General features: G+C 45.2%; 1 protein-coding gene across 21 annotated transcripts in view; it reads left to right on the top strand.

Moving 5' to 3' along the window:
* Positions 1–995: 995 nt before the first annotated feature.
* MAGI1 (membrane associated guanylate kinase, WW and PDZ domain containing 1) overlaps positions 996–26228 on the top strand; it is a 332629-nt gene continuing 307396 nt past the window's right edge. For all 21 annotated transcript variants that reach the window (XM_021551117.2, XM_021551108.2, XM_021551098.2 and 18 more), the window contains exon 1: positions 996–1281. In XM_021551117.2, coding sequence (XP_021406792.1) covers positions 996–1281 — 286 coding nt within the window. The remainder of the gene's footprint in view (positions 1282–26228) is intronic.

The raw sequence follows: 26228 nt of genomic DNA, 5'->3' as shown, positions 1-26228 counted from the left end.
CGTTTTGAGTTTTGCACCAGTTCTGGGTAACTTTGAAGAGTTTTGGCGAAGGACAAACAAATGGATGCCCATCCCTTTCTCCAGCAGCCAGACCTCGCTATTAGTCTGTCCCAGCTTCTAAACAACGAGGACAGGACAATGTGAAAACATTATTAATGTCTCAAATTCGAGCACTCAATCAAAAACCGGAGTGCAGAACTAAGAGTAGGAGAGACTCACTCAGCCTCGCGCAAGCACTTTGATACCATTTTAATGATGGGCTTGTGCAAGTTTCTCCTCGGGATTTGTATTTGCGTCCTCTCCTGTAACAACCACCTGGAAAGCGCAGGTAAGAAGTGGTTTGCAACTGGGAAAATCCTAGAAATCCTCTCGGGAAAGCAAAGATCTGCCGTCCCCTGCAATATGAGCATCCCCGGGGGCGCGGGGCAGAGCACCCGCGCTCCGGCCCGGCTCGGAGAACGAGGATTCCAGGCGGGGGGCTCCCCCTCGGCGCGGCCCGAGGGGCCCGGCGGCCGCTTCCCCCCGCGGGGAAGTTGTGCGCGGGAGCGGGCGGAGCCGGGGCCGCCGGCCGGGCCGTGCCGGGGGCGGGGAGCGGGCGGGGGCCGGGCCGTGCCGGGGCGGGCCGTGCCAGGGCGCCTGCGCCGGCGGCGCGGAGCGCGGCGGAGCGGGACGGACCGAACTGGAACAAAACAAACGCCGCTTTGTATCGCCCCAAAGGCTCCGCGCCCCGCGCAGCGCCCGCGGAGAGGGGGCGGCAACACCGCGCGGCTGCCGGATTTGCTTTTTCGGCGCTTTTGAATAATTTTTAATTTTAATTTTTTTTTTTTCTTAATAAGAGGGGAGAAGGGACGGCGCGGAGGGGCGGGCGGGGGGCGGTGCGCGCCCTCCGCGGGCGCGGAGCCGTGCGGGCGGTGATGGCCTGAGCGGGCGGCGGGTCCGCGCCCCCTGCGCACCTGCCGAGCGCGCTCCGCGGGCGCGGAGGGACGCGCAGCGCCATGTCGCGGGTCGTGCAGAAGAAGAACCACTGGTCCAGCCGGGTGCGGCAGTGCGCGCTGACCCGCGGGCCCGGCGGGCAGCTGGGCTTCGCCCTGCTCGGCGGCGCGGAGCACGGCGAGTTCCCGTACGCGGGCGCGGCGGCGGGGGACGGCGAGGCGGCGCTGAGCGAGGGCGAGCTGCTGCTGGAGGTGCAGGGGGTCCGCGTGTCGGGGCTGCCGCGCTACGACGTGCTGGAAGTGATCCGGAGCTGCAAGGACCCCGTCGTGGTGAAAGCCGTCCGACAAGGTGCGAGGGGGACGAGGGGGGACCCGCGGCGCTGGGTGGCCGGGGGTGGCGAGCATCAGCCCCTCGGGGCGGACGGAGCCGCGGGTGCCGGTGCACCCACGCGTGTGCGCAGCTTCTGCGAGGGCACTGATGCACAGGCACCTCCTCGTCCGGAGCCGGCTGCAGCCGCCCCGCAGTCCCTGCCCTGCGCTAAGCGCAGCGAGCAATTGCGTGAGACTTTCCCAAAGGCGCCGCGGAGCTGCCGGCGCTCCCTGCGGGAACCCCGCGCTTGTCCGGGGGAGCTCGGTGTCCGGCTGACCCTTGGAGAGGCTGAGGGAGCTTCACTGCTGGGGGAATGGGGAGGGATCCCCTCCTCCAGCAGCTGAGCATCCTTTGGAGCTGCTGAGCTTGTTCCGAAAGTGCAGCGTGTGTTTGCCGGCTGCCAGCGTGGGAAGAAAAAGCTTGGACCCTCCTGCATCTTCCCTCTCTGGCTGAAAGGCTACTCGGATTTACCTTTCTTCCCCCTGGTTTACCCTAGGTGAGGGCACATCCGTGCTGCCAGCCCTGCAGCGCACAGGGGAAGGAACAGATAGGTAGCTCTCCTGTTTGGCTGAGGAAGAGGATAGGAAGAGTGCTCCCATGCTGGATTTAAAAGATGCCACTCCACATCCGTGTACACTCCACAGTCGCTCAACAGGTTAGCTAACAGGCCTGGCTAATGGGTTTGTGATTTCCAGGACAGGACTTCAATGTAGTGCCAAAAAGCTGTTGGTGCTGCGGCAGCCACCGAGGCTGGTTGGACCAGGAGGAGCAGGACTGCAGCTGGACAGCCGGAGCTGTGAGAGCTGCAGGAGCTCCCCGAGGTCAGCTCCAAGTGCAGGAAGGAAGGGAAGTTTTCTTCGTGTTGCCCGAGAGATTCCTTAGGGGAAAGTTTGTCATCCAGACGTGTGCATCCTAAAGGTGGGGGTTTCGCTCTGGCTTGTGGTGCGAGGGGTTTTTTTCCCTGTACTTCGTTCAACCCAGCTGGTAGCTGCAGACAGAATTTCTGGCCAGCTGGCAGGACTGTCACCTGAAGTCTTGTCCCTGGGCTCACGGGTGAGCTGAGATGAAGGGCTGCAGGCACTTGTTTCATCCCTGGAACCTCCGGAGCGAGCAGATGACAGCGATGGAGTCGGAGAGGAGCTGAGGCTGAGCACTGCCCTCCACCACCTGCCCGGAGCTGAGCCACCAAAGCACAGCGATTTGTTAGTCCCTTGCAGGACTCAGCAGCAACATTCCAGCAAACGCTGTCAAACTTCCAAAATACCCAGTTTTTCTTAAAAAAATGCCTGTTTTCCCTGCTGCCTTCACTCCACTGGGAAGTGGTGAGGGAAACTCAGCCTGCTGGTTTCCCTGCCCAAGCAGGAGGGGGAGAAAAGCATGAAGAAAAGTATGAGGAAATTAGGCAGAGGTTTTTTTACATACTGATTGTTTTAGCAGAAGTATTAAAGTACAGCTTGTGGTGTTGCAATGTGATCTGTGTTTGTGGAAGGAAGGTGTGTGTAAAACCCTTCCCAACCAAACAATTTGTGATCAAACTTTTTGCTGTTTTGGAAACATGAGTTAGTATAAATAAAACATGTCCTGGGAATAAACTGCACATGGCAGAACTTGGTGGTAAATGTGTCTCTGCTCCAGGATATGGTCAAAAGAACGGGCAGAGAGCTGAGTTTTAGTGTGTTGGTTGGGTTTACCTGGAAAGTGGGAGAAAAGGGTTCAAAAGGGTTGTAAGTCAGGGCAGGCACTTAAACCTTGGACTATTCCCATCTAGAGCTGAGAACCAAGCCCTTGGTTACTGTGGGATTGTAGTTTCTTTTTTTTTTTTTTTTCTTTCTCCATATTTTTAAGAAATAGTTTATTAGCCAAGAATGTGGAATATAAATAAATATTTGGTTTTTAAATCTCTAAACATTTTTGTGGTCTGGAAAACCTGTCAATGGTAGCCTGGCATCTGCACGCTGCTCTGTGCAAAGCAGGGATCTCCCTCATGTATCAGAATTATAAGCATAGAAAAGGAGAGTATTTTAATTAAAATTCATTACTTCTGTGTTGATTAAAAATCTGATTATGGCAATGGCAACTGTCAATCAACAGGAAAAGTGTGGCACTAGAGCAGACAGCCAAGGAGTGTGCAGATAAGATTGTAAACAAGTTTTTAACTATGATTTTCCTCCTCCGAGTTTGTAGTTTCTAACTGATTGGTGCTGAAGTGCTGGGGCAATATTAGCCTGGAAATGTATACATTTTATTGCCTGTCTGTTTTGTATGACATTTACAAGGCTGGAAAAACAGGAAATTTACTATAAGTCACTCCTTTGCAAGCATGAGCAGGAAAATAACGGTTCTGACCTTGCTGTTGGTGAAAGAGACTAGGATGGAAATGTAGGTTGAATAGGCTGTGCATGGACTTTATCATTAAACCAGAGTATGTAAAATTACAGGTTCACGTACAACATTTTCTTCTTGCTTTTGTGAGTGGTAAGTTTAAAAAATAAGTGCAAAAAGGAGGAACCTCTATGAAATCTCTTAATGGAAATACTGGTGTTTAATACTGGACATATGGGATTTCTTGGTCCTTTGCTTACCCTGGGAGGAAGAGTGAAGAAGGTTAAAGAACTTGAATGGAGCTTTCCCTTCCTTTTCCCCTTATGCTCCCTTTTTTGCTTTGACATTTGAGAATAAAGCTGTGCCATTATAGTTGCCTGTTTTGGGGCAGAGAGAGGAAGAATCTTGAATCTTGCTGCCATGTATCTTAGTAACTTTCAGAACTGTCAAATGTGTGAAAAAACTTCAGTTAACATGTAGTGCTTTTATGACTGACTGTTTCCATCTTACATATGTGTCTAAGTTCTGATGAAATTGGTGATTAACTTCTGTGGAGTTAATAAATGCATTTTTATTATTACTTGGTCAGAGAGTATGGAATTAATAGATTGAATTATAGGAGCAGTGGTCACATATTCTAGTGTAAAGCTGGCATTGCCTTAATGTAGTGATTTCCCAGCTGTACTGTGAATTTGTAGCTTCCTTGAATACATTTCACATTTGTCAAAATATCTCACTTTGATAAACTGATAATTGATTGCATTGGATAGATCAGTTGTAAAATCAGGCACACCATTTCTTCTCATGGATCTTGATTAACAGAGTCCAGCACAATAGAAGTTTGTTGTGCCATCCTCCAAAAGGGAAGAATTAAGACTGTACTTGTAAAAAAAGGACCATGTTTTATTTGAGGCAGGGGATCTGGATTTTCATTCTCCCTCGGTGAGAGATGGGCACATTCAGAGAGATTTCCAGTCTTTTTTAAGGCTCCTTGTTTCGATGACTTGTGCCAAACCACACCAAGCCAGATGCTTGGTATGGGAAACTGTCAGAGTTAATATGCTTGTAAATTAAATTGGTTTTTCAGTTCTCATTTCAATGCTTTGCTTCCCTAAAAAAGTCTCAGAATCTCAAGCTCCTAATGACCTATTGCTTTGAAGCCAGGAGGTGCAGAGAGCAGTTTATGCAATTAATAATTTTGATAGGACTTTGCAGCTGGGATGGTCCCACGGTAGGGAGGGATCGAGTGTGCTTGTGGGTTTTTTTTTGCCCTGTACAAGGCAGACAGGAGCAGGCGTGATCCCAAGCAGAAACAGTCACTGTTTACCCAGTGCTATCAGCTGCATTTGTTTCTTTTCAAACATTAACTTGACCCTAAGATAAATTCTGCAATACAGTGCAGTGACTCAATGCTTCAATGTCAGGCTGGCATCTGCTGTACATGAGATGTTAAACTCAGTTACATATATTAGTGTGGACAAAACCAGCTCCTTTCAAAAAGTTTGTGTGAGCTGGTATTTGAGTATATTCCTATTATTTTCCTGAGTGAGCTTGTGAGATAATTTCTGTTTGTTATTTTGGGATTTTTTGGTGAAACAAAAAAAAAAAAAAAAGAAAAAGAAGTAAGGAAAATCTTTAAATTGCTGCATGTTTGGTGGTTTGGCACACACAAGGAAGCAGAGAGTCACTTTGTGAGTGGTGATGCTGAGTATCCCACACCACCTGCCCATGCCTGGCTCTGCAGAAGCCCAGCAGTGAGTGTGGAGCAGAGCTTGGTGCTGATGTGCTGGGCCAGCAAAGGGAGAGGCTGTTTAGAGAGTGAGCTCTTGCTGGTCCCAGTTTATCTCTGCAGGGTCTTGCTGCAGCTCCAAAAAGTGTTTTCCTTCAGTCTCTGCAGCTCAGTGCCAGTCACTTGCACAGTGAATTGTCTCAGTCATTTTTCCATCTGACCCAAATTCTTTTCAGACTCAGGTGGGTTTCAAGTGGAGAGAAAGAAGTGTTGCCATCCGAAAATCTCAGAGGTGTTCTTGTATCCTAGATTCATAAGGCCTGTTTTCAACTCTGACAATTGGAGTAGTCGTGAATGAAATATAAAATAAAAAAAGGCAGAGTCACTTTTTCTCTCACTTGGAGCATATTTTGCTATAAATCAGTAGTCTTTTTTCTTTAAAGAAGTGCTGCACTTAGTAGTCATGAAATTTGTATATCTTGTATTAAAATACTGCCTTGAGGAAGACCTTATCTTTGCTGTGCCTGAATTTACAGTGTAGAACTTGCCAGCATTCAGAAGTTGATCCTGCTTGAGGCAAAGCAGTCATCCATCCTCTCCAGCCATGGACTAGCACCCCAGAGATGGACAAGAGAGCCCAAGAGTCACATCGAGCCTGTTATAAAAATTTCCAGGAGTTGATGTGATACTTTTCATGGCATGAAAGGGGGTTATGTTTTCCACAATAAAGTTAATCTTTCCACCTATTGAGATGGGACTCCTGGCTCCCTGTTTATGGCCAGTCAGATCACAGAGCAATTAAATCACAATTATGGTCTAATTATGAGCAGTCATTCAACACCGCTGCAAAATTAAGATGTTAACACCATCCTGCATGTTGTTCCATGTTTTTAAGACTGAGTTACAACTCCTGCATGAGTGAATTATTGACCTGCTATCATGAAATTTAGGATTCATCTTCCATGTTAGAAATGTAAGAACTTCTTTTTAACAGGTGTGAAAGCCAAACCAGCAGTAGCTCCTTGCATTCCTGGGTTTGGGATTGTCATTTTCTTCTGGTTCAGCTCAGGCTGTGATCATTCATGCATCTCTTCTGGCTGTTTCTGTATCTCTTGATCTGATGCCTGAGAAGCAGCACTTGCTCCTTTGGCAGTGTAGTGCACAGGGAAACATTTGCCCCAGGACAGCTGCATTAAGGTGTAAAGATATTCAGAGCAGCACTTTTGTGGCTGTGCAGAACTGATGATTTGAGTCCTCGCTCATTAGGTTTCAGCATGGCTCAGTTTGAAGTAATGTGGAAGCTGAGAAGATGCTGCTGCCTCAAGGGCTTTTTTCTCTTGCATTAGCAGGGTCTGGGCTGTGGGCAAGGACAGGATCTTTGGGACCTCTCCGGAGGTTTTAAAAATAATTGGCCAAGTTTTTTATTTGCATTCCTTTACTTAGCTCCAGACACGAACTATGCCTGCTAGTTATTTCAGGTGTTTGTTTTTTTCTTTTTTCACACTTCCTCTGACTTTGACTGAAACTTGTAAATCAAGGCATTTGGTTTTGATCTTTGTGTGCTGTAAGTGACTTAAATTTCTTGCTGAAAAGCTCAGAGTAGTGGTTCTGTAAGAGCAAGTGCCGTGAATTTATAGAAGGACTATGAAGAATTTGAGGCAAAATGTTAGTTGAAGGTGTAGGGATCCTTGCTGTGGGCACTCAGTGGTACTTGGAGGGCTGGTACTCAAACTTCTGCATCCTGTCTGAGCTCCTTCCTGCAGCAGCAAAATGCAGATCCTCCTGGTCCATATTTCTCCAGAGTTTTTCTCCAGCTCAGCTGTGGAAAAGAGTTATTTTTGCCTTTTAGAAAACGGGTATGAAGTGACTTTTTGCACCAAGGGCTCAGGGCTGGGTCATCCCCCCTGTGATCCCTGAAGATGCTCTCGGCTCCCCTGCATCTCCTGCAGGATGGAGCAGCAGCAGCTCCTCAGTGCTGAGTGACAGCTCTGCTGAGCCTGCAGCACCAGCTCCTGCAGAAGCATCGTTTTCACTGCTGTCATCGTTTTCCCTGTCTCTCTGGACAAAACTTGGTGTTTTGTTTCTCAGTTTGTGTTCTGGTCCCGTGCAGTTTGCCTCGGTGTTGGTTTGACAGGCAGGGGCTGGGAGCTGGCAGCACAGAGAGACCCACAGCATCAGTGCCTTTGGGGACTAAATTTGGGGCTTCCTGCAGGGATCTGGTGTTGGGAAACACACATGAGCCTAGGCTATCATCCAGACTTTATCTGCTGATCTGAGAGAGAGCTGTGGAAGAGGCTGCCTGCTTCCAGAGCAGTTTGGCAGCTTTTGCATTGCACTTATACGTTGGCAGATTGGGACATTTATTTTTTTTTTCCTCTTAATTTTAATTTTTTGCTTTTCCTTCTGAACCAAATAGGTGGGCCAGCATCTCCTTTGGCCCTGCAGGAGCAGTATGGCTCCTGAGATACATGGGTATATGGGGTACGTGGGATATTTTTATTGAGATCCACCCTTCAGTTTCCAAATGTCACACACTCCATCCACGCTTCCTCTTGTGACATTTTAAATGGTTTCCAGAACTATTCCTCTGCTGCAAGCAGTGATGATGGCATCATGCTCTCTGTTAGTCCACAACCCTGACCCTGGCATCATTTCTGTTTTGTGTTAATAATATTATTTAAACCTGGAGATTTTTTTTTTAACTGCCTCTAGTAGACCTTGGAGAAGCAAACCAGTTTTTTGTTCAGGTCCTGATGTTTTGGGGTACATTTTTACACACTTGGCTTTTGGCTATAAGACAGTTCTGGTTTTTATGGTTATGAGGGTTTGTATAATAACTTAAAAGAAAAAATAAGGTTTAAAAATATGTCTTGAATTTCATTAACTGTCCCTTATTAGACTAAACATTAATGCTTACTACACTGTGTGAAAATAATGCAAAGTGTCCTGTCTTCATAATGGGACAGGAAATCAAAACAAACAAAGCCTTTGGGATGACTTGCAAAGTGGAACCGATGCCCTCACAATTGCAAGGCATTTGAATAAGGAATCAGTTTTGCATGGTTTGCTAATCCTTCAGTAAAGAGTTCATTGTCTTGGATTACACATCTGTAATTTTGGAGCCCTCAAGTCAGTGTCTCAGTACAATTAGAGTGGGAAGGGACTGACTTCTTTCTTCATATCCTTCATCTCTGGCTTGTTTTTTAAGAGGAAAACCTCAACTCTGGGTTTTTCATTTAGTTATTAACAAAAAGCCTTTGAAAAAGAAGCTGCCTAAAATCCAGCCACTCCCTCAACACAAACAAAGCTGGGCAGATATTGTGTACTTTAAAAAAAACCCCAACTTTGATGTTCAACTTGTCTTATTCCAGTGGTTCAGATCCTGCACCAAGCGGGTGTTAGACCACACTGATGACAGACACAGATGTCTCAGAGGTTTTTGGATGTATGAGAGAGGAGAGTCACTTCCCAAACAGGCTGAACTGGACAGGTGGGCTGCAGAATAACTGCAAAATGACTTCTCTTAAAAATAGCAAGGAACATGCCCATCCTCCTCCTTTCCCAAAGGCTCATCTGGAGCTCCCAATTAGCAATTTTACCAGCAGGGGTACAGGTGGAGGTTCCCGAGGTTTGGGGCAATTCTGGAGCCCTGTGGGAAGCCAGGGATAGCTGGAGCAAAGTGGAGAGAGCAGCAGGAAATGCATAAATGATACCAAAAGCTATGGGTTGGGGAAGAGTTTCCCTGTTCCCTAGTGGAGTTGTTCATGCTGAGGCTGGCTCTAAAAATAGGCTGAGTGTTTCCTGCAGGACCAGCCAGGAGCGTGGCTCTTTCTAGCTGTGACAGTCCCCAGTCCCACAGCACTCCATCATCTTGTTCTAGCCCTCACAAGAGAGCTGGAGAGGGACTTTTTACAAAGGTGTGCTAAGGGGCAATGACTTCAAGCTGAAAAAGGGCAGAGTTAGTAAGATACAAAGAAGTTCTTTGCTGAATTGGTGAGGGTGGAGAGGTTGCCCACCCTGGCACAGGATGTCCAGAGAAGCTGTGGCTGTCCCTGGGTCCCTGGAAGTGCCCAAGGCCAAGGGTGGATGAGCTCTGGAGCAGCCTGGGACAGTGGAAGGTGTCCCTGCAGTGGCAGGGGGTGTCAGAACTGAATGATCTTTAAGGTCCCTTCCAACTGAAACCATTCTGTGACTCTGTGATACAGCTTTGCTGTGAATATTCTCTTAGGATGTAGTGCCTAAAATATCTTGTGCTGCCCCAGGACAGCACATGGCTCCCCTGCATGGCACAGGGACAGGGAGGGATGTGTGGCAGAGCCCTGGGGGAGCTGATCCTGGGAGCTGGAGGGTGAGAAATCTGCAGTTTGGCTGAATTTGGGGAAAGTGCTGTCTCCAAGCTGAGTCTCCTCTTTGCAGTGCTGCTGCCTGGGGGAAAGCACCAAAGACAAGACACCTGATGGAGCTTTGGCAGCCACTGGTCCAGCCCAGGCTTTGTTCTCTCCCTGTCCTGTGGGCAAAAGAGGGATTAGTCTGGTGCAAAACAAAGAATCATGCTCTTCTCTTTCCCCTGGTATGCATTTTTCCTTAAGCAATGAAGTGACTAATATAAAATATCTTCTCAATGTGCTCTGGTGATGGTTTAGAGGAGCAGCAACAGCCTGACTGCAGGAGCAAGTCCAGAGGCTCTGTTCACTGCTCAGCAGGGACTCTGAGGATCACAGAATCTGCTGTTTCTGAATAAAATCAGTAAGTTATTTACTTATTGGGAGGGGATGGCTTGCTTTGTTGTTGTTAGGTTGGTACCCCAGCAAACGCTGTGTATTTGTTTGATGTGCAAATACCAAACTTGCTTAGCAGTGGTATATAGTGTTTTGATAACTTGTGTATAGTCTGTGTGCACTGTGGAGTCCTCCCTGTCACCTACAGTCTGCTTTTATTAATCAAACTGTTTCCAAGTGGAGATCTGAGCTGCCAAATGTGTTTATACATTGTACCACAGCTTTCCTTCTATTTTTTTTTTTATTTTTATTTTTAATGAAGAGATATGGGCATGCTGAGATTTTTCGCCCAATTTCATGTGGAGCTATTTTTGTCTGGGCTCAGCTACAGTCTATAAATCCCTCATGTTGCAGGCAGCTTTGTTTGCTCCAGGTGGAGTGAGGCAATTAAACCCCCACTGTCTGTCTCTGGCTGTCTGTGGGAGGCGTGGAGCTGCTCTGGGCAAAATCCAGATGGGCACTGAGGATATCAGGGCTGTGCTGGTCCAAGGGTTGGCTGCTCCGTGGGGTATAGGAGAAAATTTTATATCTACACGCAGCCTGCACCCAGTCCAAGAGGAAGAGCTTGTGAAAATACTGTGTGACCCATCAAAACAGCTTGAATTCTTGGGTGAGACTCTGAGAATATGTGAAGGTGTGTATATATGAATATATATATGAGTTTTTCACTTTAGCAACCCTATTGTCAAATGGTGCTTCAGTGAAAAGTTCCAGAATGTCCTTATCTTCACTCTTTAATTTTTCCTTTACAATGGAAACTAATCCCATGATTTCAGCAGCTCAGGTTGCTAAACAGGCAGTGCCATGGGTTTCACCACAAGTGCTAAAATTCATTGTTGGCACAGCTATTTGGAAGCTGAAGAGTATGAAACCACCACCATTCTGGCTGAGAACAGTTCCCATGCCCATTATCTCATCACGAGATGCACCAGCAGCCTCTGTTCCTGTAAAAACTTTGAAAATCACTATTGTGGTGTTGCTGTGGTGAAACTGTTTCGATGATACTTGTCCTGTAAATCATCTGCAGGAACATGTTAGCTTTGAGAGATGGCTTGCTCATGAGACCTCAGTGGCTTTCAGGTTCCGTGATGCAGCTGCTGAAAAAGATCCAGGTTCCCTTTTCCTGACAAACACGGGGCAGCTGCTATCTAGACCTTGGTCTGGCCCCTGTGAGTCATTCTGAGCGTGCAGGAGGGAGATGCAGAGTGCAGCTATGAGCTGTGTCTCAGAAAGGTGCCCAGTTTCATCGTGCACAGAGGCCTCTGGCGTGTTAAAGGCCAGAAAATGGCATTTAGCTCCCTCATTCCAGGGGCAGGTGGCAGTTGCACTTTAACACGAGGTCATTCCTTTGTGAGGATGGGAAATGTGGTGAATACCTGGATGCGTGATGTCAGCCTGTCAGGAGTGATAACTTTGGGGTCCTCTGGTGCCAGGCAGTGCATGGACCTGAGAGATTTGTCCCTGCCTCGGTGTTTGCAGAAGAATGAGGGCTATGGACAGCTCAGGGGATGAGTGGGGAGAGAAAGCCAAGCACAAAGGCTGTGTGGCTCAGTTGGGATGTTTGGGACAAGGGCATGGACCCACAAATCTTGGCTCCCTCTTGCTGTGCTGCGGGGCTCTGCTGCTTCTCAGATCCTCATTAAAACAGTGAATTGCCTCAGCTGGAACAGCTCCCTTGTTGCATTGCCAGGTTGTCCTGCTCAGGTGGAGCTTTGCCACAGCAGTGTTTCCATAAAATGCCCTATAGTTTGTTATCTTTTTTAATTTGTGCTTATGAAACATGTCAAAAGCTGAAATTTTTATCTGCAAAAGAGATGGACCAGGGACTAGCCAAGGCAACCTTTCCATTTCTTTTTGTTTTCTGCTGCCAATTTTCCAGTTGTGTTCGTTGATGCTAGAAATACCCACGTATCAGTTTTTCCAGGAGCTAAATACAAAGAGGTATTTTTTTACATAGTTCTGAGCTGGGATAGGATACCTTGGTCATATTGCAGACTGGCAAATTTGGATGTGCTGAAATTGTTGCACATGAGAAAAGCCCCAGTAAAAATGAGAGTACTTAAATTTAAGCATGTGCTAACGTAACACATTGCAGAGGGCTTTTTGTATCTTGTCTGTAAAAAGATGCTATAATCAGCACTGAGGCTTGCCTAAACCAGTGTGGAAATTGATGTTTGCCTAAAAACCCGGGCAAGTTGTCACAATCCCAACATTAAAAGGCTGCAGAGGATTAACCAAAACCTATTTCCAATTGATTTAGTGCAGCTGATGTGCAGCTCAGCTGTGTCCTGCCGGGGACTGGGGTGCTTTGAGCTGCTCTGAGTGCCGGGACCAAGTGGGTGAGTTGGCACTGCATCCTGCAGTGGTGGCTCTGCTGCTGTCCCCCTGAGGATGCTGAGCAAGCAAGGGAGCCCTGGCTCCCAAGTGGCTCTTCAGTGAGCTTTTATTTGCTGTATTCTTCTCCCACTCGGCTGCCCGGATGGGATCTTGCCCCTGGCAGGGAGTACAAGCATTTTTCCACGGTGCAGTTGAGTTGGCAGGGAAGGTTCCATCAGCTGCCTGGCTCAGGATGTGCTGGATACAATAATTCCTTGGTGGATTTCTGACAAAAGAGTGTTTCTGCTGCCTGCAGCACCTCCTGCCCTCCAGGCCCTGGGTGTGTGCTCAACAGGAAGGTTCAAAACTTTCCTTCAGAAAGCTAGGGACTTTTTTACAAGTCTTACTGACTTAATTAAAGCTGGTCTTCCCCTTTTCCTGTATTAGTTGCAGATGGAGGTAGATTTTCCAAATAATAGGTGACTTTTGATGCTGTTCTGTGCCAGCTACTCCATTTTTGTAAACCTCAAGTATGTTCCAGCAACCTGTGGGCTTTGTCAAGCAGAGTCTGCTCCTCCCTGAGCTCTGGCTGAGGAAAGGCTTTTCATTAGCAGCAATAACTGATAAACAAAACTTCATCAAGGCCTCCAAAGGACAGAGCTTTCAAGTACTGGGACACAGCAGCAGCACTGCTGAATGCTGATAGCTGTCTGAACTGGTGGCAGAGGCAGCAGTGAATATTTATTGCTTATTTCTCTTCAGAATCCCTGATGTAGAAGAGACTTCAGCATTATGGTCCATTGTAGTGGATCATGTTCAAATGTTTTTTGCCATAAAAACATTGTTTGAGCTCAGGTGTAGCTAAAAGGTATGTCAGCCTCAGTTCTCCCTCAGTTTGTATTGCATATTGATGCCTTGTTATACCTAGGTATGCTTTAAGGTATAACATTTACAGGAAACATGGCTGAAACTTCCCCCTCTTGGATGTAAAGATGCAATATTTGCATTTCTTAGCACTGGCTCATATAGCAGCTGTCTTGGAATCAAGTTTAAAAAAAATGACAGAATGGTAAATGCATTGTTTTCTCCTTCTCTCAACTCTGCATTTCCTCTGCACTGGTCAAATCAAACAGCAGTGACATTTCAAAGTCTTCCTGAATGGCAAAATTAGAAATACTCCTTTTCTAAGGGGTCTGTGAGAAGTAGTTTAAACATTGCATGCAGGCATTCCGGTAGGAAGTTGTTTAACTTGTCGAAATCTCTCATTTACTGCAGAACCTCTATTGAAAATGACAAATTGCTTAAAGCGGTTTCCATGTTAGACTTTAAAAAATTCAGTTTCTTTCCACTCAGAACACGTGGAAAGCATTTGTGCACTTGCCTGACTGTTCCTCTGTCCTAAGGCTCACACTCGATGGCTTTGGACTTCATGTAATTTTCACATGCAGCTTCTTGGGTTTGTTTTCCTCAGCTTTCTATGGAATGGGATTTTCTCCTGCCTCAGCTTAGCTGTGAAAACTCTGTCTGGTTTAGACTTTGGGGACCATGAAGTGAGCAGAGGAGAGACACTCCAAAGTCTGTGCATTTCAGAAGTGATGTACAGAGCATTATAAAATCCATAATTTAAGCAGGAGAGTCTATATCCACAGCCAAGTTGTTGCAATGTCCTTTAAAAGCGTTGAGCAGTGTTAATGCTTCACAAAATGACAAAGCATTTTTGCTTAAACGTTTTCAAATACTTCTCTGTAGCTGTCACTGTAGCAAAGCACATATGTGGCAGGTACCAGATACTGAGCCAGGCAGTTGGCTGCAGCTGCTGTAAAAATAAAAAGTGCTCAGTTGAAAAGGTTTTTTCTCTCTCTCTTGGTTTCTTTTTTTTTTTTTTTTCAAGAAGTATTTCAAGTTGTCATTGTGCTCAGGTGGCCCTGCAGAGAGCAGCACTCTGTGGTGTAGTGTGGTGAGGATGCATTGCCAGGCCTTGCACTGTGAAAGGAGAGAGGGTGCAGAAGAGAAGTGGGACCCCTTAGCAGTGCTCAATAAATGGCAGGCTCCAGAAATAAAGTGGAAATGATATTTCTGGAACCTTGACAGGCTGAGATGGGGCTTTCTGTGCTCTTCCTTCTGCCTGGAGTGAGTTGCAGCGGTGTGTAGATGTTCAGAGCTGTTTTTTGGTGGCTCTGATGTGTGGATGGAGGTTGGTCCTTCCCCAGGGCCACAAGCAGAAGGTCGTGTGTGTGTCCCTGGTGTCCCCTGGGCTGAAGGGCAGGCTCAGGCTGCACCCAGGTCTGTGCAGCCGAGGGCACAAGCTGTTCCCTGGCTGGGAAGGTGCTTTGCCCCAAATGGCATCGGATGAAAAGAAGTCAGCATTGCCCCATTGCTGTGCTTGAGACAGCCCCGTTGCTCAAGAGGGATGATTACTGAGTTAGACAGCAGTCAGGAGGGGATCTGAGGACAATCCAGATGCTTTTTCTATAACTCCCAGGCATGTCATACCCTGGCATTTCTATTTTTACCCACTTTTCCTCCAAAACTTTTATCTGTTATGATTCTTTCCGTTTTGGCGGGTTTGGGCTGATGTAATATTGTAACTTTCTTTTTGTAGATTTTACCATTTAATATTTTGCTACAGTGTTGTTTTTTTTCTCGTAGTGGAAGTTAAAAAAGTAACAGTTACAAAGTTTCTGGGTTCTGTTTCTGTTGCTCTTTGTGTGAGTGGTTTTGGATATTACGCTGTCTCCTGATGCTGTTTAGTTTGTTGTAGGATGTGTCACAGCAGGCTCAGGTGAGCTGTCCTCTCCGTTGCTTTCCTGATGCAAACACTGGCTGATATAATCTGTTTTAGAAGATAGCTTTAGAAACAGGTGCCTGCTGGGAAGAATAACACGTTCCTGGTCCTGCTCTCTTGTAGGCAGAGGGCAGTTTATGCCTGCAAGCTGGAGGCTTTATGTACCTTGTTTATAGTGTTTGTTGCCTTTTGTGGAGTATCAGATGCTGCCTTCGGCTCTTCTTGTTATGTGAAGAAATGTCTGATCCATTTCTGAGCCCTGCAGAGCTCCCTGATACCAGGCATAAAATATTTTTTTAATGGGCATTAAGCCTGCCTTGCTGCTCGTGGTGACTGGCTAATAAAGCCATTGCAGCCCAAATACCCTGCAGATACAGATATCTGTTTCAGAACCAGCTTCTTTAGTTATGTAACAGCATGAGAGCTTTAATCCCTTTCCTCTTGCAACCAATCTAGATCCCTTTCTGCTTGTCCAGCAGCCAGCATCATCACCAGCAGGACTGGGCTGCTGCTGTGCTTCCACAGTTTCAATTATCAACCCGTGGTTGATAATTAACCCACTTCTTTAATAATGGTGCCATGTTTGCTCTGACCTTTTTTCTTTCCCGCTCTCCAATTGCAATCCAGATTAAACTCAGCCTCTTTCCAGCAAAACACTGGAGTTAATATTCCACCAGAGGTGTGCTGATAAACCCTTTTATTACCTGGAAAAAAAGTTAGCACAGTGTGCATGATTTAATATCTCAGGTCAAAAGAATGCACCAGAATATTGATGTAAGTGCCTTTAAAACGCAAGGTGAGCTCACAGGTTCAGTTTCCTGTTCAGCAGTGTTTGTCATAATTGACATACCAGCAAGTTTTTCTCTTTGAGGGGGGTGTTTGACTTTTAGAGAATACAGAGCCACATTCTGTGTGAACTTGCACAAGCTGGGAGTGGGAGCAGGCTCAGCCTCGGTGTCTGGCTTTGGGGTGGTGGCTTTCAGAGGGTGCCTGGCTGGGGACGTGGTCCTGGGCAGCTGTGGAGGGTGGCAAGGTCAGGTCTAAAGGAGCACACAAGGGCAGTGTGCTCCTGCAGCCCACTTGTGGAGCAGGGTTGAGTGAGCAGGACTCATCCCTCTGCCAGCAGGCAAATGCTTCCAGGGCTTGGTGCATTCCTAGGTGTGGGCATGGCAAATCACACAGCATTAAAATTAATGAACCCTCATCCAATTTTAACTAGAATGAAAACTGTTGCAAAACTTATGTACTGGATAACACCAAAGCCTGTTTTACTGGGAAGAGATGGGTGTTTGTGAAGGCACTGGGGCTTAGCTCCTGCATTGCTCCCCTTTCAAAGATGAGATGTTTTATCTTCCTTTCCCAGAACCTTCTTTTAGCCTTAGAAAAGCAATGCTTATCATCACTGTTGTTGGGAGCCTGTGCAGCAGTTTGAATTACTGCCTTTCCCTTTCTAGTGCGCATAAATCTGTACATTACACCAATTTACATTTGGTGGGATTTGTTCTGACACGTCCAAAGCTTCTGACTCTTGATTCATTGCATGAGCAACTCCTTTAATATGGAGCCCTGGGGACAAGACCCAATTTAAAATAAAGTTGTGCAGGTAAAAGCAGAAAGGCATGGACTGTACGCCTGTGGTCTGCAGCTGAACTAACTGAGGAGTTTAAATCCTGCTCTGCATTTCATCTCGAGTGCTGCACTCCAAAAGGCAGTGCCAGCTTCTGGGCTCAGCCTTGCCTTGGCCAAGAGAGAAGCTGCTGGGTGTGAGCACCCAGGATCTCACAGCAGGAAGAGGCTGAGAACAGCAATTCCTCAGCTGCTTGCAGAATGAATCCATGTTGCTCTTCTCATATGTATTAATTTTATTTAGGTTAGCCTTGCTTGTTGAATTAAAATATGTATGCAGAAATCGCTTCAAGTTCTTGTTAATGTGGGTTTTAGGTTGTTTTATTATTTTTTATATATTTTTTTACCCTGCCTAATGTGCATTTCTCTGTTTGACAAAAAGGTAGTTTTAAGTAAAGTGTAAACTATAAAACTTCCATTAACTCCATCAAGGGGATAGGATAGCAATGACCCCCAGCTACCTCTGTGAAACACCTTGGCTTGAAAGTTTACTACTCTGGCTTTATAAGATTGAAAGCTTTTTGCCCCAGGTGAAAGGAAGGCTTTGCTGTAAAACCCTGTTCCTTACTAATCTGGCTGTTCTGAAGTTAGATGCAAACTAACTTGCTCTGTGCTTTGTAAATCTCCAAGGGAGAAGTTGGACATGTGTGAATAGCTGAGTGTTGTATTAAATAAATGAAGCAAGGAAATGTGCCATCATCACTTGATAGCGACTTCTGTCACTTGGGACTGATTTTTTCAAAGGATCTAATTTCTAATTCTAATAATGAGATTTTTAAATATGTACCAAGCTTCTTAAAATCAGTATCTCTAAAGGGCCAGATTTTAAGTGTTACCTAAAGTATACAGGTTTCTTATGGAGAATGCTATATATATGCACATAGTAGAAATTCATCCCTATAGTCTACAACTAGAAACTTTTTGGGGAAAAAACTTTGTCTACTGCCAGTTATGGGCTAACACTTTATTTTTCTTAGATACTTTTGTAATTCTTTTTATGGGTACTGAATTACTTCTGTGACACACCACGTTGCAGACAAGGGCAAAAGTTTAGCAATCTGCCGTGCAGAAGGGCTGATTTCATTGCCAGCTGCTGATTCTGGCTGTGCAGCTCTTGTACCAGCCAATTAAACCACACTCATTACAGCCTTTGTGGTTTGGAAGTGAAGTGCTCCTGCCTTTAACTCGTAGTTTTACAGGATGTTGGTTTAGGCTGGAGGTTTGCAAAGCTTGAAATCTTATATTTTCCTCTGCTGTGTGCTCCAGGGGTAGGGGAGGTGAAGAAGGAGAGCTCCACAGAGAGTGAAGTGGGAAGGTGAGCCGTGTTTTAGGCTATGAACCTGCAGGCACCTCTTAAAATTTTCATGAAGTACCATGGTATCTGATGTGCCAGGCTGCTGCTGACAGGAATGGTCTTGGCTGCAGTGTTGGTCCTGCAAAAAAAGTGTCCAGTGCTGTGGGAAGTGCTGAGCATCCCTTCCTAACCATGTTCCTTCAGCTCCCCAGCCACAGATTTTTGCCTGCCACCCTCGTGGGGAAATCCTGCCATGCTTGCAGGGCAGGAAAGCTGCTGAGCAGAGATGGGAGGAGGCAGGGATGGAAGAAGAATGTGACCCTCTGAGCTGTGACTGGTGACTGTGCTATTTTAAAGTCAAACCTAATTTTTAGCTCTCCATAAACAAATCTCCGTGCCAGCCTCTTGTGTAGCTCTGAAATCACTGTGTCCTCCGTGGGTGCCACAGGGAGGAGAGCTGACCTGTCCTTCCCCTAATGCATCATGGCATTCAAGAGGGATTTGAATTTGAAGAGGGATGAACCCCTCAGCTCTTCTGAATGTTGCATGACAGCTTCTTTATCTGGGGGTAAACAGACCTAAGGGATGGAGTAGGATGCAGGTTACTGTGGGAGCTGGTGTCCTTCACCCATACATCTGTCTTTGCCCCCAAAGACAATGAAATACTTCCATATTTGACCTAGAAATGCAGTATTTTCCTTCCAGCATGGGCAGGGAAGCAGCAGGGATCCTGTCCCTCAGGAGGGTCAGTGGTGTTTAGTTTCCTTAGGACATTACTGCCCTGTTGATTTTAACTTGGAGACTTCAGTGAAAACCACACACACTGCTGTGAAAATTCATACTTAGTAACAAGTAAACAAGTGATCCAGCAGTCTGACTGAGTCAGGAAATTCCCTCCAGACCTTGTGGGGAGGAGGAGCTTTGCATTTTTCTTGTCCCTCGTTTATTTTTAGTCTTGCCTCTAACATTGCTGATAGTGCCCTGCAGATTAAAGCCCCAGCATGGGGTGGAGTTGAAAGAACCAATGCTGCAGAACAGTCAAAATCTCCAGGATTTTCCAGCAGTGTCATGCTACAGGCAATTAATTTAGCCCATTATTTGCCTGCCTGGGCACAGCTCAGTGCCACAGTTCTGTGAAAGTCTTTGATATCTTTGTGCACCTCTTGTCAGAAGCCATACCTTCAGTGACTCTGTCCCTGTGACTTGAGAGTGCCACGTTTGTGATGCTAATATTTTGGGTGTAATAGCTGTCTTTTTAGGCCTCTTTCTCCCTCAAATATATTTGGCTCTTGCTCTGAGGGTGTGTTGTGTTTTAGAGTGGAAAGACAAGGGTTTAAGTCCTATACAGCTCCCATCACCCATAACCTTGGTGTGAAGCTGTCAGCAATCCCCAGAGGGTTTGGGGGTTTTGGAGGAGCCAGTCTTAGCAGCAGCACCCATCTGCAAGACCAGATGATTTATCCAAGAGCTCTTGGCATTTCAAGGAGGCCCTTTTTTTTTCTGCCATGGCTGACTGTGTTAGTCTGAGTCCACAGAAAGGTATTTAAGGCAAGTAATGGTTGTTGGGTTTTCTGAGTCTTCGTTTGCAGACCCGTTAGTCAAAGCCCTCAGACATGGCAGAGGATTATTCAGGACTGCCTAGGTTTTGAAAACTCTTGGAAATAGCAGTTTCTGTGAGGAGCTGGTGTGCAGTCTTGATTGCATTGCATCCATTTCATAGGAAACAGTTTTACCCAAAGTATGAATCTAAGGTCATTTATCTTCTCCAGCAGTGGAATCCGTACCTGGTCTGTGATGAGAGAGCTGACGGAACAGACACAAATTTCACTGTGCAGGTGGGGAAGTGTCACTGTTATTTTGGCAGGACAAGGTTTGGGGAGCACACAGAGCAACACTGGCAGTGCAGGACCCAGGAACAGCATCCAAAGCTGGGCTTTGGGCTTTGGGCTTTGGGCTTGGAGAGCTCTCATCACCAGGCAGCCTGGCTGGCTGCTGCCCTGGCCAGAGCCCTGCCCTCTGGGAGGGCTGGGAATGGGAACACAGCTGCTTAGCCCTTTGCAGCACCTTGTGGATGTACCTTAAGGAATAGCCTCAAACAGCACTGAGGAGCCTGGCTGTGCTCAGCTGCAGTTCTGCTGCTGCTTGGGTTTGGCCAAAATGTCACAAATCTGCTGCACTGGGGAGAAGGAGGCTGGTCTGTCACAGGGAACCTGAAGAACGTGTTTGAAGACAAGACCTGCTGCTTTGCTGTTTGGGGTTTTTGTTGTTGACTTTTGCCAAGCATCTGTAGGCTCTGATCAGCCTCTTTATACCTGAGCAGCTTTAACAAAACCTTTTTGTTTTTAGTTGAACTGGCTGTTGGGTTTGCTTTATTTTTAAACAAAGCAAGATCTCTGGGGGCAGGTGCCAGTGGAAGTCTCTCTGTGATAACATAGAAAGGTTCTCAGTTAAAATGCAGCTGAAAAAGAATTTAAAAATACAAGAGTGTGTGCAGGGGTGTTTACAGAAACTGAAGAGATCTGTTTCTTTACTTAGGAATCTTGGATTAAAGTCTGCTGTTACATGAAAATCCAAATGACAAGTTTTATTCAGTCTCCATTATTCATGCAGTGAACACCTCTTAGGGCTCCCCATAAATATGTCCTTTTCTAGACTTACAATGAGTAGATAAACACTATGTGTTTATACCAAATGCTGGAGGATTTACAAGTAACTACTATGTGGGTTGAAGTAACAATATACACAATGTATTGTATATTTTTGTATTTGGCCTATGTTCAATATAAGATTAAATGCACGGGCTTTAAAAAAAAATAAACAAATCTTTCCAATGCTGAAAGCAAAAAGCACGATCTGTAATGAGGCTTTACAGTATATAGAATTTTTAAGGGCAATTTTAAATTTCCTTAATATATTTTCCATGTACAAGCATGTATTTTTCGCTTCAAGTGAGATTCTGTTGGTTGCACTTAGCAGCAGACAGCTGGGGATTCTAGTGCCTTAACCACACAGCAGCTGCTAATTAAAAATATATAATTCTACCCTGATTAGTTTATAACGATTATAATCCCCTTAAATTTGATTATTACCACAGCGTGGTAACCTCAGCCACCCCCTGTTTCACATTGTGGGGCTGTGAGTAACAAAACTACTCATTAAGAGCTGATATCTGGCTCCTGAATGATTTCTTCCCACAGAGCAGCGCAGGGGAATAAAGGCACCCCGTTCCTGTGTGGCTTTGGACATGCCTGTTTGGAGTTTGGATTTTTTTGTTCATGTGCAACAGGCAAGCAGTGCACTTAATTCTTGTCAGGAGTGAATTTTCTTCAATGCTACTCTGGCTCTGATAAATTTATTCAGTTCATTCTTGTTTTCTGATCTGAATTTTCTCTTTCCTTCTTTCCTTCTTTCCATCTTTCCATCTTTCCATCTTTCCATCTTTCCATCTTTCCATCTTTCCATCTTTCCTTCTTTCCTTCTTTCCTTCTTTCCATCTTTCCATCTTTCCATCTTTCCTTCTTTCCTTCTTTCCTTCTTTCCTTCTTTGTTTAAACCACCTGGTCAGCTTTGCAAAGCAGAAAAAGCTTTACAAAACATAAAAGTTATGTTTTCAGCCCGAGGATTGCTTTGCTTTCATCTTGTGCCCATCTGCTTATCCTTCACCAGTTTATTCTGAGAATATTTTGTAACTCTTGATAGCAGGGAATGGCCTCCTTCTTTCCTCTGCAGCACCTGGGTGACACTGTAGGGCAGAGCAGTAATAAATAACTGCTGCTGCAGAGCAGTTTGGAAACCCTGAGTTCTGGGCAGTTTTTTCCTCTCTTGCTGCAGTCCTGAGACATGAAAAGAGGCTGTGTCAGAAGCCTGTCAGAGAGATGCCCTAATCTGAAAGTGTCAGAGTCACTTAGAGTTCACCTCTGACTTCAGTGTCTGGTATTAATGGAAGAGCTGAAAGGCCAGTTTTAATATATACAGGAGATAACAGAACCTGTCATTTAAAAAAAGAAATAACATCTCCCAGAGCACACAGAAGGGGCTGCATCAGTGTGTTCTTTAGGAAAGTGCTTGGACAGGGGAGGGCTGGTGCTTGTCCCAAAGGTTTGGACAGCAGTGCTGTGCTGGCCACTGTGAGCTGAGTTTCTCCCAAGATCTCTGTGTTGGTGGGACAGCCAGATGGGTCTTATTTTTAAGGCAAATTAATTATGAATTATTCTGTATCTTGAATAACAGAGCCTGGACATCTTCCTGTGTAGCTATTGTACTTCAGAGATCAGGGCAAGCCTAAGTGCTTCATACAAGAGATAAAGGAAAGAGTTTTATTTTTTTTCCTTAGCATCATTCTGATTATTCCTCTTAGCTTTTTAATTGTTTGTTTGGTTGGATGTGGTGTTTTGGATTTATTTATTGAGATTGACTCAAGCATTTTAATGCATTTTTTAAAAAGTATATAATTTACATAAGATTTTGATGCCTACATGTTCCCTTCCAGTTTCATTCCACCACATATGGACATTTGCATACAGATAAAAGGAAATGTCTTCTGTGTGTGTGGATAATTGATAGCTATTCCTTAGGTAAAGTCAGCTAATATAATGCTTGTTAATTTTAAAGCTCTCCTGTGGTTGGCAAGGAGCGGAAGGAATCGATCAGGCCCTGAGAGATGCAGTTTCTTGCAGCTCTGAAGGATGATCTGTCTGAGAGTCACGAGTCCACAGTCAACTTGTTCTTGGGTACAGGAGAAAATTTCAGCGATTTCTAACTTTGCTTTCCACTCTGCCTGAGATGTGAGGTGTCTGTGCAAATCCAGAGCAACAGAGATTTATGGTTCTCCTGGTGAAGAGGCGACTGGCACTGCCGTGACATCTTGTATCTCAGAAGTTAATCACAGCTTTTCTCTGTGTTGCTGGGTTACGTTGCTTTGAGAAAAAACAGAAACTGCTATGAACAGTATGAATAGCTGAAACCACAAGTCCCACTGAGATTACAGCCAGCTCCTCCTAAAGGAAACGGGTTCAACCACCAACATAGTTTTTCATTAGATGATTTTTTTTCTGAGTGAACAAAATACCCCTATTGTGGCATAATTGTTTAGTTTGTGGAGATGTAGGCAGAGTTGCAACTACATGACTGGTTGAAATAATAATTCAACTAGATGAGGGGGGAGGGCAGAGAGACATTTGGCTTTTTATTACATTTTGTAGCATGTTGCAGACTAATGCAGAAGGTTTTAATTTTCTTGGGTTTTGTGCCTTTTGGCTCTGCAAAGGGGGGAAGGAGGAAAGTCTGTCTTGCATTTCAGGACAAATCTAAATCTGATGGACAAAAGTTTTGGCTATCTGATTGAAACCTTTTGTTGCTGAGACTGACTGACTCTATGAGGCTGCCGTGGCTGAAGTGATTTCTGTCTTGGATTCAATGTTTTGAACTGGTAAAATGTATTTATTTGTGGTTAATGGAAAAGTTAATACTTTCATTGTACCAATACAATAATGGCTAAAAATCAAGCTGAATTGTAAGTGGGGAAAATGAAGTATAGAAAAACAATACAAGCAGAGTTTGGACCCACAGATGTAATTTAATATAAGCAATTTTTGATTTCTTGTACCTTGACCTTTCATACCAGAAACACCCAAAGCTGTACCTAGTTCTCAAAGATATGCAAAATGATGGTGATTTTAATAAATTTAATTAAACAGAAGATGGTGAAGTTTACCATATTAATGCTTGTCATCTGAAATTTCTTCCATGTCTTAGCTGAAGGCCTAGAAATTGCTATGGTCCATTCTCTTCCACGCCTTGTACTGAGAAAGTACATCACTCACCAACAAAGGTGTTGCTGTTTCATCCAGATGAGCACATCAGAAGGCAACATTTACTTCAGGGTTTAGGAGGTGCAGACAGTTAGGAATTTAAAAATGTGATCAGAGAATGGGGAATCTTGGATCTGTGGTTGTTAGTGTGAAGAAAAGACAACAGTTTCCAAAAACTGTTTGAATGTCTACCCACTGGAAGCTTGATGATTTAAACAGTATCACATTGGGAAATCTCCATCAGTTTTAATTTTACAAATCTCTGTTGTGTTCATGTACTGTCTAGGCTAAATGTAGCAACCATCCTTTAGGAAATTTTTGAATAGAGGGTTGGCCAGCTTCTGTTTCTTTGTAGACTTTTCTCATGGGAATTGTCTGGCTGGTTACACCATGACCACCAAACATCAGACAATGCAAGGAACTTTTTCCCCTTGCCCTGCTTTATTTCCATCTCTCTTCCCAAAGGCAGTCCCTTGGAGTGGTAGCTGTGGTTTGCTTGTTTTTTTTTTCCTCTAGGAATTTTGTGAGGAAACTCTTGGACTTCACTCTTAAAGGCCTTTCTAGCATCTGATCTTTGCTAGAAAGTTTTCCAGAGAAACTTGTGCTGTGTATGTGTTTGTTCAGAATTCCCTTGGGAATTAATAACAAATGAGGGAGTAAAATTATTTTGTTGGTCTTGTTCAAAAGCTGCTGAGCACCTCATGAGTGTTGCCATGGCCATTGCTGGGTGGCTGTTAAAATGACTGAAAACTGTTGGGCTTGAAAACTGCTCTGGGAGCCTGCCCATGTTTAGAGCCTCTTTTTAGGCAGGCTCTCATCAGAGCTTTGGAAAGCATGCAGTAGGCACTCTGGAAAGTAAAGAATGTCTTTGCATAACTCTGGATTTAAATGCTCCCATTTATTTGGTCTTTAATGTTTTATTAACCATCTAAACCAGTTCAGATTCCAGCTAGAGATTCAGCAGCAAAACCAGATAAACCAGTATGTTTTGCTCCCCTGAACATTTGTTGATAGGAAGATGCTCCAAGCACTCCTGCGTGCTCTTGCAGAGAGCTGGGCTGGAGAGGAGCAAACACTGAGCCCTGACAAGCTAGTGCAGAAGGTGAAACTCCAAAAGAGGTGGAAAACATCCAGAGAAGACATGTACTTCAAAAGGAGTTTTTCTAATGAAAATAATTCATCATGAGGAAATGAGTATGTTTGAGGCTCATTCAGTGAATGGCAGTACAGCTCGAGAAACTGATAAAAGTAAACTGTCTGAATTGCAGAGGAAATTAATACTGACAGTTGATTAAAAATATGACAGAACTTTGAATTTTAAACTTCATAAAAAGGACAAATGAAACGTTTCCATAAGCAAAGACAAACCTGTGAAAGAAATCAGAATGGAAAACAGATAGCAAGTTACTAATTTAAAAACAAGCAAACCCCTCAAACCTATTAAAAGCAATGAAGAAAAGGGAAATTGCTTTTAGACCATCTGAGATGGCTTGTGACTGTTGGTGCAGTGGCCTGTGGTCATGTGAGGTTTTGGAAATTAAGTCTGCTGTGCTTCTGGTCACTGCTGTCATCTGGAGCATGGGGATGTGCATGACCCCAGGTGATTTGAGAGCAGCTGTCATCCCTAAGCCTCTGACTCCTGCACTGCATGATTTCCTAGAGGGGGGTTGGGGTGAAAATTCAGGACTACAAAAAACCCCAAATGTACAGTTTGATGGAAAAGTACCTATACAGCCAGTTTAGGCCCTGCCTGGCCCTTTGGTGTGGATTTGTTGGGTGCAGAGATGCCCAAAATGAGGAGCAGCCCTCCTGGAGCACAGTCCAGCTGTGCTGCACACAGGGCCAGTTTGATTTCTGCCTTTTCCCTGCTGTGTCAGCAATTCCAAAGCAGGAGGAAAAAATCGAGCAGGGCTGTAAAACACTGCTCCCAAGGGCCTCTGGAGAAGCTCAGCCCTCCCCAGTCTTGCCTGGAGTAGGGAAGCTGTGCTGTGACATGAGTTTGGGCAAGTTTGTCCCAAGGACAGAGCCAGGTAGCAGAGCTAGCTCCCATCCATGCAGCTGCAGAACAGTGATGGTATTTAACAGAGCTCCCTGCAACTGTGCAAAATTGAGAACCCTGCCCCTAAGGCTGCTTGGGGCCCAGAGGCTCCTGAGCTGTGCCAGGGCTTGGAAGCACCTCCGATTTATTTGATTTAACTTGTATAATTATGTAAGAGTGCTTGTGTGGGGTGCATTAACCATTGCAAAGGAAGCAAAGTTGATTTAA

This window comes from Lonchura striata, chromosome 12, assembly GCF_046129695.1.
Source record: "Lonchura striata isolate bLonStr1 chromosome 12, bLonStr1.mat, whole genome shotgun sequence".
Classification (NCBI taxonomy): Eukaryota; Metazoa; Chordata; class Aves; order Passeriformes; family Estrildidae; genus Lonchura; species Lonchura striata.
This window is presented reverse-complemented; position numbering and strand designations above follow the sequence as displayed.